The 16,175-nt window shown below is 39.8% G+C and overlaps 1 protein-coding gene across 1 annotated transcript in view; it reads left to right on the top strand.

The window, feature by feature from the left end:
• TLR7 (toll like receptor 7) overlaps positions 1–16,056 on the top strand; it is a 52,947-nt gene extending 36,891 nt beyond the window's left edge. The window contains exon 3 of the mRNA XM_049873117.1: positions 10,596–16,056. Within this exon, the coding sequence (XP_049729074.1) occupies positions 10,596–13,742 (3,147 nt within the window). The 3' untranslated portion in view covers positions 13,743–16,056. The remainder of the gene's footprint in view (positions 1–10,595) is intronic.
• The last annotated feature ends 119 nt before the right edge of the window (positions 16,057–16,175 follow it).

The raw sequence follows: 16,175 nt of genomic DNA, 5'->3' as shown, positions 1-16,175 counted from the left end.
ATAGGGGTAAATATTAAGGTAACCACAAAGAGGTATAACAACTCCATAACTCAAAATAAAAGCCAAGAAAAACATAACGACTCAACAAACATAAAGTCAAATACTATGAAAATAAGAATCTCACAATTTACAAAGAAAAACGTCTCAGCACAAAAAAGTAAGTAGAAAAATGAAATTGTCAACAACACACATAAAAAGACATCAAAATGACAACACTAAACACTTATCTATAATTACACTGAATGTAAATGGACTAAATGCACCAATAAAGAGACAGAGAGTCTCAGACTGGATAAAGAAACAGAATCCATCTGTATGCTGCCTACGAGAGACACACCTTAGACTTAGAGACACAAACAAACTAAAACTCAAAGAATGGAAAAAAATATATCAAGCAAACAATAAGCAAAAAAGAAGCAGAGAAGCAATATTAATTTCTCACAAAATAGACTTTAAACTTAAATCCACCACAAAGGATAAAGAAGGACATTACATAATGATAAAAGGGACAATTGATCAGGAAGACATAACCATATTAAATATTTATGCACCCAATGACAGGGCTGCAAGATACATAAAACAAATTTTAACAGAACTGAAAAGTGAGATAGACACCTCCACAATTATAGTAGGAGACTTCAACACACCACTTTCGGAGAAGGACAGGACTTCCAGTAAGAAGCTCAATAGAGACACGGAAGACCTAATTACAACAATCAACCAACTTGACCTCATTGACTTATACAGAACTCTCCACTCAACTGCTGCAAAGTATACTTTTTTTTCTAGCACACATGGAACATTCTCTAGAATAGATCACATATTAGGTCATAAAACAAACCTTTGCAGAATCCAAAACATCGAAATATTACAGAGCATCTTCTCAGACCACAAGGCAATAAAAGTAGAAATCCATAACAGAAAAACTAGGGAAAAGAAATCAAATACTTGGAAACTGAAGAATACCTCCTGAAAAAAGACTGGGTTATAGAAGACATTAAGGAGGGAATAAGGAAATCCATAGAATGCAACGAGAATGAAAATACTTCCTATCAAAACCTCTGGGACACAGCAAAAGCAGTGCTCAGAGGCCAATTTATATCGATAAATGCACACATACAAAAAGAAGAAAGAGCCCAAATCAGAGAACTGTCCCTACAACTTGAACAAATAGAAAGTGAGCAACAAAAGAACCCATCAGGCACCAGAAGAAAACAAATAATAAAAATTAGAGCTGAACTAAATTAGAGAACAGAAAAACAAGTGAAAGAATTAACAAAGCCAAAAGTTGGTTCTTTGAAAAAATTAACAAAATTGATAAACCATTGGCTAGACTGACTAAAGAAATACAGGAAAGGAAACAAATAACCCGAATACGAAACCAGAAGGGCCACATCACAACAGACCCAACTGAAATTAAAAGAATCATATCGGATTATTATGAAAAATTGTACTCTAACAAATTTGAAAACCTAGAAGAAATGGATGAATTCCTGGAAAAACACTACCTACCTAAACTAACACAATCAGAAGTAGAACAACTAAATAGACCCATAACAAAAAGAGAGATTGAAACAGTAATCAAAAAACTCCCAACAAAAAAAAGCCCTGGCCCGGATGGCTATACTGCAGAGTTCTACCAAACTTTCAGAGAAGAGATAACACCACTACTACTAAAAGTATTTCAAAGCATAGAAAATGACGGAATACTACCCAACTCATTCTATGAAGCCACCATCTCTCTGATACCAAAACCAGGTAAAGACATCACAAAAAAAGAAAATTATAGACCTATATCCCTCATGAACATAGATGCAAAAATCCTCAACAAAATTCTAGCCAGTAGAATTCAACAACATATCAAACAAATAATTCACCACGACCAAGTGAGATTTATACCAGGTATGCAAGGCTGGTTTAATATTAGAAAAACCATTAATGTAATCCACCATATAAATAAAACAAAAGACAAAAACCACATGATCTTATCAATTGATGCAGAAAAGGCATTTGACAAAGTCCAACACCCATTTATGATAAAAACTCTCACCAAAATAGCAATTGAAGGAAAATTCCTCAACATAATAAAGGGCATCTATGCAAAGCCAACAGCCAATATCACTCTAAATGGACAGAGCCTGAAAGCATTTCCCTTGAGAATGGGACCCAGACAAGGATGCCCTTTATCACCGCTCTTATTCAACATTGTGCTAGAAGTCCTAGCCAGAACAATTAGGCTAGACAAAGAAATAAAGGGCATCTGGATTGGCAAAGAGGAAGTAAAATTATCTCTATTTGCAGATGGCATGATCTTATACACAGAAAACCCCAAGGAATCCTCCAGAAAACTACTGAAACTAATAGAAGAGTTTGGAAGAGTCTCAGGTTATAAGATAAACATACAAAAATCACTTGGATTCCTCTACATCAACAACAAGAACATCGAAGAGGAAATAACCAAATCAATACCATTCACAGTAGCCCCCAAGAAGATAAAATACTTAGGAATAAATCTTACCAAGGATGTAAAAGGCCTATACGAAGAAAACTACAAAGTTCTACTACAAGAAATTAAAAAGGACATACTTAAGTGGAAAAACATACCTTGCTCATGGATAGGAAGACTTAACATAGTAAAAATGTCTATTCTACCAAAAGCCATCTATACATACAATGCACTTCCGATCCAAATTCCAATGTCATTTTTTAAGGTGATAGAGAAACAAATCACCAACTTCATATGGAAGGGAAAGAAGCCTTGGATAAGCAAAGCATTACTGAAAAAGAAGAAGAAAGTGGGAGGCCTCACTCTACCTGATTTCAGAACCTATTATACAGCCACAGTAGTCAAAACAGCCTGGTACTGGTACAACAACAGACACATAGACCAATGGAACAGAATTGAGAACGCAGAGATAAATCCATCCACATATGAGCAGCTGATATTTGACAAAGGCCCAGTGTCAGTTAATTGGGGAAAAGATAGTCTTTTTAACAAATGGTACTGGCATAACTGGATATCCATTTGCAAAAAAATGACACAGGACCCATACCTCACACCATGCACAAAAACTAACTCCAAGTGGATCAAAGACCTAAACATAAAGACTAAAACGATAAAGATCATGGAAGAAAAAATAGGGACAACCTTAGGAGCCCTAATACAAGGCATAAACAGAATACAAAACATTACCAAAAATGACGAAGAGAAACCAGATACCTGGGAGCTCCTAAAAATCAAACACCTATGCTCATCTAAAGACTTCACCAAAAGAGTAAAAAACCACCTACAGACTGGGAAAGAATTTTCAGCTATGACATCTCCGACCAGCGCCTGATCTCTAAAATCTACATGATTCTGTCAAAACTCAACCACAAAAAGACAAACAACCCAATTAAGACGTGGGCAAAGGATATGAACACACACTTCACTAAAGAAGATATTCAGGCAGCTAACAGATACATGAGAAAACGCTCTCGATCATTAGCCATTAGAGAAATGCAAATTAAAACTACGATGAGATTCCATCTCACTCCAACAAGGCTGGCATTAATCCAAAAAACACCAAATAATAAATGTTGGAGAGGCTGCGGAGAGATTGGAACTCTTATACACTGCTGGTGGGAATGGAAAATGGTACAACCACTTTGGAAATCTATCTGGCGTTATCTTAAACAGTTAGAACTACCATACAACCCAGAAATCCCACTCCTCGGAATATACCCTAGAGAAATAAGAGCCTTCACACAAACGGATATATGCACACCCATGTTTATTGCAGCTCTGTTTACAATAGCAAAAAGCTGGAAGCAACCAAGGTGTCCATCAACGGATGAATGGTTAAATAAATTGTGGTATATTCACACAATGGAATACTGCGCATCGATAAAGAACAGTGACGAATCTGTGAAACATTTCATAACATGGAGGAACCTGGAAGGGATTATGCTGAGCGAAATTAGTCAGAGGCAAAAGGACAAATATTGTATAAGACCACTATTAAAAGATCTTGAGAAATAGTATAAACTGAGAAGAACACATAGTTTTGTGGTTACGAGGAGGAGAGGGAGGGAGGGTGGGAGAGGGTTTTTTTACTGATTAATTAGCTGATAAGAACTGCTTTAGGTGAAGGGAAGGACAATACTCAATACATGGAAGGTCAGCTCAACTGGACTGGACCAAAAGCAAAGAAGTTTCCAGGATAAAATGAATGCTTCAAAGGTCAGCGGAGCAATGGCGGGGGTTTGGGGACCATGGTTTAAGGGGACTTCTAAGTCAATTGGCAAAATAATTCTATTATGAAAACATTCTGCATCCCACTTGGAAATGTGGCGTCTGGGGTCTTAAATGCTAACAAGCGGCCATCTAAGATGCATCAAGTGGTCTCAACCCAGCTGGAGCAAAGGAAAATGAAGAACACCAAGGTCACACGACAACTAAGAGCCCAAGAGACAGAAAGGGCCACATGAACCAGAGACCTACATCATCCTGAGACCAGAAGAACTAGTTGGTGCCCGGTCACAACCCATGACTGCCCTGACAGGGAGCACAGCAGAGGACCCCTGAGGGAGCAGGAGATCAGTGGGTTGCAGACCCCAAATTCTCATAAAAAGACCATACTTAATGGTCTGACTGAGACTAGAGGAATCCCGGCGGTCATGGTCCCCAAACCTTCTGTTGGCACAGGACAGGAACCATTCCCGAAGACAACTCATCAGACATGAAAGGAACTGGACAGTGGGTAGGAGAGAGATGCTGATGAAGAGTGAGCTAATTATATCAGGTGAACACTTGAGACTGTGTTGGCATCTCCTGTCTGGAGAGGGGATGGGAGGATAGAGAGAGAGGGAAGCTGGCGAAATTGTCACAAAAGGAGAGACTGGAAGGGCTGACTCATTAGCGGGAGAGCAAGTGGGAGTACGGAGTAAGGTGTATATAAACTTATATGTGACAGTGTGACTTGATTTGTAAACGTTCACTTGAAGCTCAATAAAAGTTAATAAAAAAAAATCCAGTTAACACCAGCTTAACATAAAAATGGAGCCCTGGTGGTGCAGTGGTTAAGTCACATGGCTGCTAACCAAAATGTCAGCAGTTCAAATCCACCAGCCACTCCTTGGAAACCCTATGGGGCAGTCCTATTCTGTTCCTTAGGGTCACTATGGGTCGGAATCGACTCAATGGCAACAGACCAGGTTTTAACACAAAAATATTAATATTTCTCATAATCTCCTATAAGTTAACAGTTTGGAGCTGGTATTTCCACTTTGCTCCATCAGCTCATACAAGGATCCCAGATCATTTCCCTTTTTGCTCCACATTTTCCTCATTTGCATCATCTGAAACAAGAAACCAGCTGGAAGTAGAGAGGAAGAAAGGGAACAGCCCCTCCCTTTAAGGACATTTAAAAAAAAATTTTTTTCTTTTTTTCCTAAGGGACATTTCCCCAAAATTACACACAACACTTCCTCTCACATCACATTGGCTAGAATTTAGCCACATGGCCACACTTACTTGCAAGTAGGTCTGGGAAATGTAGTCTTTTTTCAGAGTGACATATTCCCAACTACAAATGGAGGTTCCATCACTACAAGATGAGAGAAAGGGGAAAAGATATTGGGAGACATATAGCAATCTCCGGAGTCTGTGAGTATAATAAAAATAATTGGGAGGATCAGAAAATATCCCATGGAGTAAGAACAACATATAAACCAAAAGAAACCAGACCCAATGCCATCGAGTCGATTCCGACTCATAACAACCCTATAGGACAGAGTAGAACTGCCCCATAGAGTTTCCAAGGACATATAGTTAACCTAATTATACATAAATATATTCAAGTATCAGCATCTTGTGCTGAAAGAGCTAATGGTCTTTACACATTGCATTAAAAAAAATTATTGTGCTTTAGGTGCAAGTTTACAGAGCAAATTAGTTTATCATTCAAAAACTTATATACAAATTGTTTTGTGACATTGGTTGCAATCCCTGCAATATGTCAGCACTCTCCCCCTTTCCACCCAGGCTTCCCTGTGTCCATTCGTCCAGTTTTCCTGTCCCTTCCTGCCTTCTTGTCTTTGGTTTTGGGCAGGTGTTGCCCATTTGGCCTCATATACTTGATTGAACTAAGAAGCACGTTCTTTGAGTGTGTTATTGTTTGTTTTATAGGCCTGTCTAATCTTTGGCTGAAAGATGGACTTTGGGAGTGGCTTCAGTTCTGAGTTAGCATGGCGTCCAGCAGCCATACTCTCAGGGTTTCTCCAGTCTCTGTCAGGCCAGTAAGTCTGGTCTTTTTTTGTGAATCTGAATTTTGTTCTACATTTTTCTCCAGCTCTGTCTGGGACTCTTTATTGTGATCCCTGTCAGAGCAGTTGTTGGTGGTAGCCAGGCACCAACTAGTTGTGCTGGACTCAGGCTAGTGGAGCCTGCGGTTCACTTCTCCCCAAGGAATGCCTGGGAACATAGAAGATTCAGAACATGACCCCTGAGGAATCCAGGGGTATAGCCTGAAGAACCTCCTCCAAGAAGAAATTTCTTTGAAGTCTTATGTTTTACTTTACTTGTTTTCCTTCATGCATTCCTTCTTTCATTCACGTATTTAGAAAACATAACGGAGCACCTACTAAGTGCCAGGCATTGTTTTATATGAGAATATGTAAGGCCCTACTCTCTTGGAGCTTACAGTCTGGTGCAGAACAGACAATAAACAAATAAGCACATAAATCAGCAAGATAATTTCTGAGTGTGCTAAGGGCTATGAAGGAAATAAAGCAAGATGGTGTAATAAAGAGTACATCTCTGTGCCTCAGTTGACTAATGGAAACAAGAATAGAAGGCTGAAGTTCCAAAATCCTCAAACTGAAAGCTTGGTCCTAAAAACACTACATGATCTAAAGTCATTTGGAGGTGAGTCTTGACCAAAGCTGAATAAGATAGCTTTTTGTTGTTGTTGTTTTGTTTTTTAATTCTGCTTACTGTGAACAAGCCTGTGCCTCACTGCAGAAATGTTTGTGTGTTTGATTATGGGGTGCTGCCCCAGGTCCTAAAAGGAGTATGACGTAGCACAGGATACATGCATACCACCTTCTAAAATCTGAAAAATTCTGAATTCTAAAACATTTCTAGCTCCAAAGATTTTGGATAAAGAATTAAGGACCTGTGATTACCCCCTCATGGGGTTATTGTGAGAATTAAATAAATTAATTTATGCCAAGCATTTAAAATAATGCCTGGCATATTGTAAGTGCTACATAAATTAACTGATACTGCCCTCATTACATGGAAAGGTATTTAGATAGGTTGGTTAGGGAGGCCTCTCTGAGAAGGTGTCACTTGGGGAGACACCTAAGGAATGAGGATAATCTGGGCATAGGAAGAGAAGAGGAAAGATATTTTCAGCAAGTAGGAAGAGCAAGTGTCAAGACTGAGGTGGTTACAAACATGGCTCAGATGCAGAACAGAAAGCAGGCCAGGTGGCTAGTGTGTGCCTAAAGAGGGGAAAGATGGTTCAAGGCCAGAGAGGTAGGCTAGAGTCCGAACACGCATGATATTTTAAGCAATGATAAAGACTTTGGATTCCATCCAAAGTGTAATAGGAAGCCATGTGGTCGATCTGATTCATGTTTATAAAGAGTTTTCTGATGCTGTTTAATGAATGAATTGTAGAAAAGAGCAATCAGGGAGACAAGTTAGGAATCTATTGTAGGAGTCCACGTGAGACCTGATGGCTGATTGGACTAGGGAGGTGGTTGCACTGAAGAACAAAAATGGACAGGTACAAGAAAAATTTTAGAAATAAGAAAAAAATAAAAGGCTTTCTGATTAATTTTGTATTCTACTCTACAATTTGTCAGTGTGTAGAGGCTACAACTTTCACAACCATTGTCTCAGATGTGTTTAAGTCGGTGGCGTCCTGGATCTTGCTCATACAGTCTCATGAGAGCGATTCTGCGTGTCTCTTCCCAGCTCTGCACTCAGTGACATCACACTGGTAGCTCGAAATTGGCCACAGTGGGAGTATTTACACTATGGAAATTGGCAAATGCTACAAATTAGGACTTAACAAATCAGGGCTATTTTGGAGGGAAGAAGGAAAGCCAGTTGTTAAACACTTACCATCACAGCACTGGTTAAGTGTGATTTTATTTTTCTATAATGGAAATTTCCTCATCAAAAATACTTAAACTAGGCACGTCCTGAAAAACTCAGTTTGATTGTTTCTGTCTCAATCACTTCATGTTTTTAACTCAGTTAATTCAGGGATCCTCCCACTTCTATCCAGGATCTCATCTAGGTTCATGGGAATAGGATGGGAAGAAGACACCTGGTTCATGCTTGCCCTTTCTCCATGTTGGCCCCCTGTGAGATATAACTGGGCTCCCTGGTCCACAATATCACTCTTAGCAGCATTCCCTATTGCCTTCTGATAGTGGGATCTGTGAACCCATGATGTCTTCTGACAGAAGCATAGCTGGGAGTGGGATCCAGGGCGGCCTGGGAGCCTATTATCAGGAACCATACAAATAACTCACTCTACTTCTCTCCTCCCCCCCCTCCCTCCCCCACAGCCCTTCCTTCATCTCTTCTCAACCCCTCCTCCCTGAGTGGTGAATATTTTCTCTAAATCTTTGTGTAAGACTGATGCTTTAGGAAGATATACCATATTTCTCTAAGGGCTTTCTGTAGCCCTGGCCTACTGCCGTGTCTTCCTGGGAATCTGAGTAATTCGGTTTGTGAAGGATAGCCTCAAGAGATATCTGGAGTTCTGATGGATGGAGATGATAGGGAAGAGTATTCTAAGTGTATGGACTTGCAAGTCAGGGGGAGTTATGTTAGGTAAGCCTAGACAAGTACGTAGGAGATAAATTATGGAAGATTTGGGATGCCGTGATAAAAAAAAAAAGTTTAGATTCATCCTGTGAAAAAATTTTTAAAAGAAAATGGAAACCATTTTAAAGATTTCAGAGTGAGGTAATGACTGATTAGTCATTAGTGTTTGGGATGCTTGATATATAGGATGGATTAGAGAGAAAGAGTCTGGGGACAAGGATGAGGCTTTGGAGTGGGCCAAAGTTGGAGGAAGGACAATGAAGGAGGTCAACTAGGCTCAGTGAATGGATTTAATGATGGGGAGGAAGAAAAGGTGGTGAAAGTGAAAAAAAAAAAGACAATTTTGTACCTCTAACTCCAACAAACTTTAGGTATGTAAAGATGTGTGAACAAGCTCTTTGACATCATTCTGAGCTGTCTTGCACTAGAGAAAAGAAAACCAAGGGAAATTTTGCTTATTTCTTTTCTATTAGAAGGATTAAGGGAAGTAAGAATTTCGTTTATTAGATACCAGCATGATTGGTTGACCCAGTCAAATGGAAGGACAAAAACATCAGCCAAGCCAGAAGCCTGCTGTAGAGGCACAGCTGTATCATTCCATTTATAAGCATCAGTTAAACTAAAAACAGTATTCGTGAGTGAAATATTGATGGAAACCCTGAGACTTGAAAGCAAGTCTATGATTAAACCACCCTCTAAGGTTTTTTTTTTTATTTTTCTAAGGTAGGGAAAAAGTTCAAGTGGTTCAAGGTAATATGGTGATACTAGCAAAGCCCTTCAGTGCTTCCCATATTCCCTTGTAAGATCTTTCTCCCCAGCGTCCCAGTCTCTCATGCTAATCCGGGATGCCCAATGTTTGCCATTAGATTTTAGAAGCCCATACATCCTGCTTTGCCTGATTGAGTCTCAGTTTATGCCTGTTGTCTGGGCATAATTATTAACAGCTCCTCCACCTTTCACTCTCAGAAGTATCCTGTTGGATCAATTATATAGTTGCCTTGATTACAGGTCACCCAGGCAGTGCCCTGACTCACTCTCTCCTCTCCAAATACACTTACAGTGTGAACCCATTGTGCAGGGAGAATGCTCATCTTGAAATCATCTTGGGGATGATCATCAAATCATCAATCCATGAGGAGAGCCAGCTGATAGAATGGCAGTGACAAAATGGCAGGAGTGTATCTTTGATAGTCAAATGTCATTTACTAGTTGGATGACCTTTAGCAAATCAGCTAGTATCACTGAGCTATGCCTTTATCTATAAAATGGAGACAATGGGCCTTCTTTATCATACTACTTAGAATATCATCAAGCTTGAATATTCTGAAAGACTTGTAACGTGTACCAGGGAAGGCTTAACAAGCAAACATCTGTTGTACTAAAGTTTTGATGTGTTATTCTTCCCAAGTGTATTTGCATTTTAACCTTCCTTAACCCCCCAAATTTTAAATTTTGGCAGCCAAACAATGGCTCTTCCATTGTAGCATTCTAAGTAACAGTAGGAAAATGCTGCTTCTACCACCTTAAAAACTACGTAACCGCCTGAAAAGCTAAGATGCTAAAAGCTAAACATGTAACTGAATTATTCCAAACCTCAGTAACTGATAAATACAGTCCTGAGGTAGAGGTGCTGTTTAGTCAGTCGAGAACAATACCTAAATTGTTTATTTAAAAACACAGCAAAAGAGAGGCAGCAAATGAGAATGTTGAATTCTGATTTGTGGAATACTTCAGAATGGTAATTTGTTCTTTCTTGATCTTTCAGGTGTTTTGGATGCGCACACTGAATAGACTATTTCTTATCCTTTTGAATGTGGTCCTAATTTCCAAACCCCTTGGGGCTATATGGTTTCCTAAAACTCTGCCCTGTGAAGTTACGGTGGATGTTCCAAAGGCTCATGTGATCGTGGACTGCACAGACAAGCATCTGATGGAAATTCCTGGAGGTATTCCCACCAATGCCACCAACCTCACCCTCACCATTAACCACATACCGGCCATCTCACCAGCCTCCTTCCGCAGGCTGGAACATCTGGTAGAAATTGATTTCAGATGCAACTGTGTACCTATTCGACTGGGGCCGAAAGACAACATTTGCACCAGGGGGCTGCAGATTAAGCCCAAAAGCTTTAGTAGACTCACTTCTTTAAAAGCCCTTTACCTAGATGGAAACCAACTTCTGGAGATACCTCAAGGTCTTCCTGCCGGCTTAAAACTGCTGAGCCTTGAGGCCAACACCATCTTTTCCATAATGAAAGAGAATTTAACGGAACTGGCCAACATAGAAATACTCTACCTGGGCCAAAATTGTTATTATCGCAATCCTTGTAATGTTTCATTTTCAATCGAAAAAGATGCCTTCCTAAGCCTGAAGAATTTGAAAGTGCTGTCCCTAAAAGATAACAATATCACAGCTGTCCCCACTGTGTTGCCATCTACTTTAACTGAACTCTATCTTTACAACAACATTATCACGAAAATTGAAGAACATGATTTTAATAACCTCAACCAACTGAAACATCTTGACCTAAGTGGAAATTGCCCTCGTTGTTATAATGTCCCATTTCCTTGTACACCCTGTGAAAATAATTCTCCCCTACAGATCCATGTAAATGCTTTTGATGCATTACTAGAATTAAGAGTTTTACGCCTGCATAGTAACTCACTTCAGCATGTGCCTAAAAGATTGTTTCAAAACATTAAAAAACTTGAGGAGCTAGACCTTTCCCAAAACTTCTTGGCCAAAGAAATTGGAGATGCCAAATTTTTGCATTTTCTTCCCAACCTTGTCCAACTGGATCTGTCTTTCAATTATGAACTTCAGGTCTATCATGCACATATGAATCTATCAAATGAATTTTCTTCACTGAGAAACCTGAGAGTTTTGCGGATCAAAGGGTATGTCTTTAAAGAGCTGAAAAGCCTTAACCTCTTTCCTTTACAGAGTCTTCCCTATCTTGAAGTTCTTGATCTTGGCACTAACTTTATAAAAGTTGCTGACCTCAGCATATTTAAACAATTCGAAAGGTTGAAATTCATAGATCTTTCAATGAACAAAATATCACCTTCAGGAGACTCAAGTGATGTTGGCTTCTGCCCTAATTCCAGAACTTCTGTAGACAGTTATGGACCCCAGGTCCTCGAAACTGGACACTATTTTAGATACGATGACTATGCAAGAAGTTGCAGGTTCAAATACAAAGAGACTCCTGTTTTGCCCTTTAATGAAAATTGCAATATGTATGGGCAGACCCTGGACCTAAGTAAAAATAATATATTTTTTATTAAGTCCTCTGATTTTCAACATCTTTCCTTCCTTAAATGCTTAAACTTGTCAGGAAATTCAATTAGCCAAACTCTTAATGGCAGTGAACTCCAGCCTCTAGTGGAGTTGAAATATTTGGACTTTTCTAACAACCGACTTGATTTACTCCACTCAACAGCATTTGAGGGGCTACGCAACCTAGAAGTTCTGGATATAAGTAGTAACGGCCATTATTTCCAATCAGAAGGACTTACTCACATGCTAAACTTTACCAAGAACCTAAATGTTCTGAAGAAACTGATGATGAACAACAATGGCATCTCTACCTCCTCCAGCAGGACCATGGAGAGCAATTCTCTTAAAACTCTGGAATTCAGAGGAAACTACTTGAATGTTTTTTGGAAGGATGGTGATAACAGATACTTACAATTCTTCAAGAACCTGCAAAACTTAGAGGAATTAGACATCTCTGAAAATTCCCTGAGTTTCCTGCCTCCTGGAGTTTTTGATGGTATGCCTCCAAATTTAAAGACCCTCTCCTTAGCCAAAAATGGGCTCAAGTCTTTTAATTGGGGAAGACTTGAAGTTCTGAAGAATCTGGAAACTTTGGACCTCAGCAATAACCAGTTGAAGACTGTCCCTGAGAGATTAGCCAACTGTTCCAGTAGCCTCAAGAAACTGATTCTTAAGAATAATCAAATCAGGCGTCTGACAAAATATTTTCTACAAGGTGCTTTTCAGCTGCGATATCTGGACCTCAGCTCAAATAAAATCCAGATTATCCAAAAGACTAGCTTTCCAGAAAATGTCCTCAACAATCTGGAGCTGTTGCTTTTACACCATAATCGGTTTCTGTGTACCTGTGATGCTGTGTGGTTTGTCTGGTGGGTTAACCATACAGAGGTCACTATTCCTTACCTGGCCACTGATGTGACTTGTGTGGGGCCAGGAGCACACAGGGGCCAAAGTGTGGTCTCCCTGGATCTGTACACCTGTGAGTTAGATCTGACTAACCTGATTCTGTATTCATTTTCCATATCTATTGCTCTCTTTCTGATGGTGGTTACAACAGCAAGCCACCTCTATTTCTGGGATGTGTGGTATAGTTACTATTTCTGCAAGGCCAAGATAAAGGGGTATCGGCGTTTGATATCACCAGATTCTTGTTATGATGCTTTCATTGTGTACGACACTAAAGATCCAGCTGTGACAGAATGGGTTTTGGATGAACTGGTGGCCAAATTGGAAGACCCAAGAGAGAAACATTTTAATTTATGTCTTGAGGAAAGGGACTGGTTACCAGGGCAGCCAGTTCTGGAAAATCTTTCCCAGAGCATACAGCTGAGCAAAAAGACTGTGTTTGTGATGACAGACAAGTATGCAAAGACTGAGAACTTCAAGATAGCATTTTACCTTTCCCATCAGAGGCTCATAGATGAAAAAGTGGATGTGATTATCTTGATATTCCTTGAGAAACCTCTTCAGAAATCCAAGTTTCTCCAGCTCCGGAAAAGACTCTGTGGGAGTTCCGTTCTTGAGTGGCCAACAAATCCACAGGCTCACCCATACTTCTGGCAGTGTCTGAAAAATGCCTTGGCCACAGACAATCACGTGGCCTATAGTCAAGTGTTCAAAGAGACAGTCTAGCTGTTCTTTGCAAAATGTGACGACCTAGCTAGCCAAGGAGACATTTAGATGCCTAGATTCTCGCATCAATTTCTCACCAAGAGTGTTTTGAAATTCTCCAAGAGCTGGGATTGCCTGTATCAGAGGGGAGTCACCACAGTCAGACAAAGGAGTTGGAAAGATGGGATTTACCTATGCATCCGAATCTTCCTTCTTATGTGTCTACGTCTCTTCTTGCACTTGAGTCTCTCTCTGTAGCTCTTGTATAAAATATATTGGGAGAAAGGCGGCAAGTAGAGGACACGGGGCTCTGATTCTCCTGTAAATGTGAGTAGTAAATATACACGCAATCACGAAATTGAGAAGAACCATGCTTCTACTCTTAATAAGTACTGGTGTGTGCAGAAATAGGGAAAAAATGCCCAGGCTCTGTCTATACAGCACCAATGTGTACCATAGTTAGTTGAGAGAAATAAAAACCCAAACAAACAGTTAACTCACTTCTCAACCAATTGCATCATCTAAAGTCTCCTTCTGTGCAGGCCAAGTGTTGGCACAGGCAAGTGGCTGCTTCTTTGGTACTGCTTGCTCTTTTTCCTTGGACCTGCTGCTGGAGTCCATGAGGAGATAGTGAGAGACGTCTTTACCACCACAAGACATGATATACCTACCAAAGGATAAAAAAGAAAATTATCTGTGTTGCTATAAAGTGATGCTCTTTAACTTTGATGATAATTTATCTACTCATATTTTTATCTGCACTGTAAAGTGCTGTATCCAAAGTAACAGTATCTCATCCAATGATCTTTCAAACTACTTAGTTGACTAACACAACATACTTGTAATTACCTGAGATCTTGACCCACCAACATTAAATGGTTTTGATTGTCAACCCTCAAGGAGGATGTCAAGAGCATTTATTTAGTTAGTTATCAGGCAGGACTGAAAATTATATGGATTCCTTTCCTTTTTTTTTTGGTTTGGGCGGGAGAAACAGAGGTTTACAGACTTCAATATTGAGAAAGTTTCAGTTTTGGACTTCAGCTTTAGTACTCAAAAACAACAAAAAGAACTAGCATATTTTTGAGACACACATACTTCCAATTGGGTACAAATCTCCATGAGTATAAAGTTTGAAACCCGACCAATTCCCTCTACTTCATGAGAGAAATAATCTACAGATTTGTTTGTATCATCGGAAAACTGTGCCTGGGTTTCAGTCTTGGGGCAATTGCTTTCTGTGGTTGTTAGGTGCTGTTGAGTCAGCTCCGACTCATAGCGACCGTATGTACAACGGAATGAAACACTGCCCGGTCCTATGCCATCCTCATAATCGTTGTTATGCTTGAACCCATTGTTGCAGCCACTGTGTCAATCCATTTCATTGAGGGTCTTCCTCTTTTTCACTGACACTATTTTGCCAAGCACAGTGTCCTTCTCCAGGGACTGGTCCCTCCAGATGACATGTCCAAAGTATATGAGACAAAGTCTCACCATCCTTTCATCTAAGGAGCATTCTGGCTGTACTTCTTCCAAGACAGATTTTTTCATACTTCTGGCAGTCCATGGTATATTCAGTATTCTTCACCAACACCATAATTCAAAGGCTTCAATTCTTCTTTGGTCTTCCTTATTCATTGTCCAGCTTTTGTGTGCATACGAGGCGACTGAAAACATCATGGCTTGGGTCAGGCACACCTTAGTCTTCAAGGTGACATCTTTGCCTTTGAATGCTTTAAAAAGGTCTTTTGCAGCAGATTTGCCCAATGGAATGCATCTTTTGATTTCTTGACTGCTGCTTTCATGGGCGTTGATTGTGGATCCAAGTAAAATTAAATCCTTTAACAACTTCAGTCTTTTCTCTGTTTATCGTTATGTTGCTTATTGGTCCAGTTGTGAGGATTTTTGTTTTCTTTGTGTTGAGGTGTAATCCATACTGAAGGCTGCGGTCTTAGATCTTCATCAGTAAGTGCTTCAAGTCCTCTTCACTTTCAGCAAGCAAGATTGTGTCATGTGCATGACACAGGTCGTTAATGAGTCTTCCTCCAATCCTGATGCCCCGTTCTTCATATAGTCCAGCGTCTCGGATTATTTGCTTAGCATACAGACTGAATAAGTATGGTGAAAGGATACAACCCTGACCCACACCATTCCTGACTTTAAACACGCAGTATCCCCTTGTTCTGTTTGAATGACTGCCTCTTGGTCTATGTACAGGCATCTCATGAGCACAATTAATTGTTCTGGAATTCTCATTCTTCTCAGCGATATCTGTAAGTTGATATGATCCACGCAGTTGAATGCCTTTGCATACTCAATAAAACACAGGTAAACATCTTTGTGGCATTCTCTGCTTTCAGCCAGGATCCATCTAACATCAGCAATGACATCCTTCCTTCCTCTTGTATGGAAATGCCAAAGGTTTTACTTTAAGACTAGTTTTAAAATGGTTGC

Source organism: Elephas maximus, chromosome X (genome assembly GCF_024166365.1).
Source record: "Elephas maximus indicus isolate mEleMax1 chromosome X, mEleMax1 primary haplotype, whole genome shotgun sequence".
In the NCBI taxonomy this organism is placed as follows: Eukaryota; Metazoa; Chordata; class Mammalia; order Proboscidea; family Elephantidae; genus Elephas; species Elephas maximus.
The sequence above is the reverse complement of the archived record's forward strand: the minus strand, read 5'-3'. Positions and strand labels throughout refer to the sequence as shown.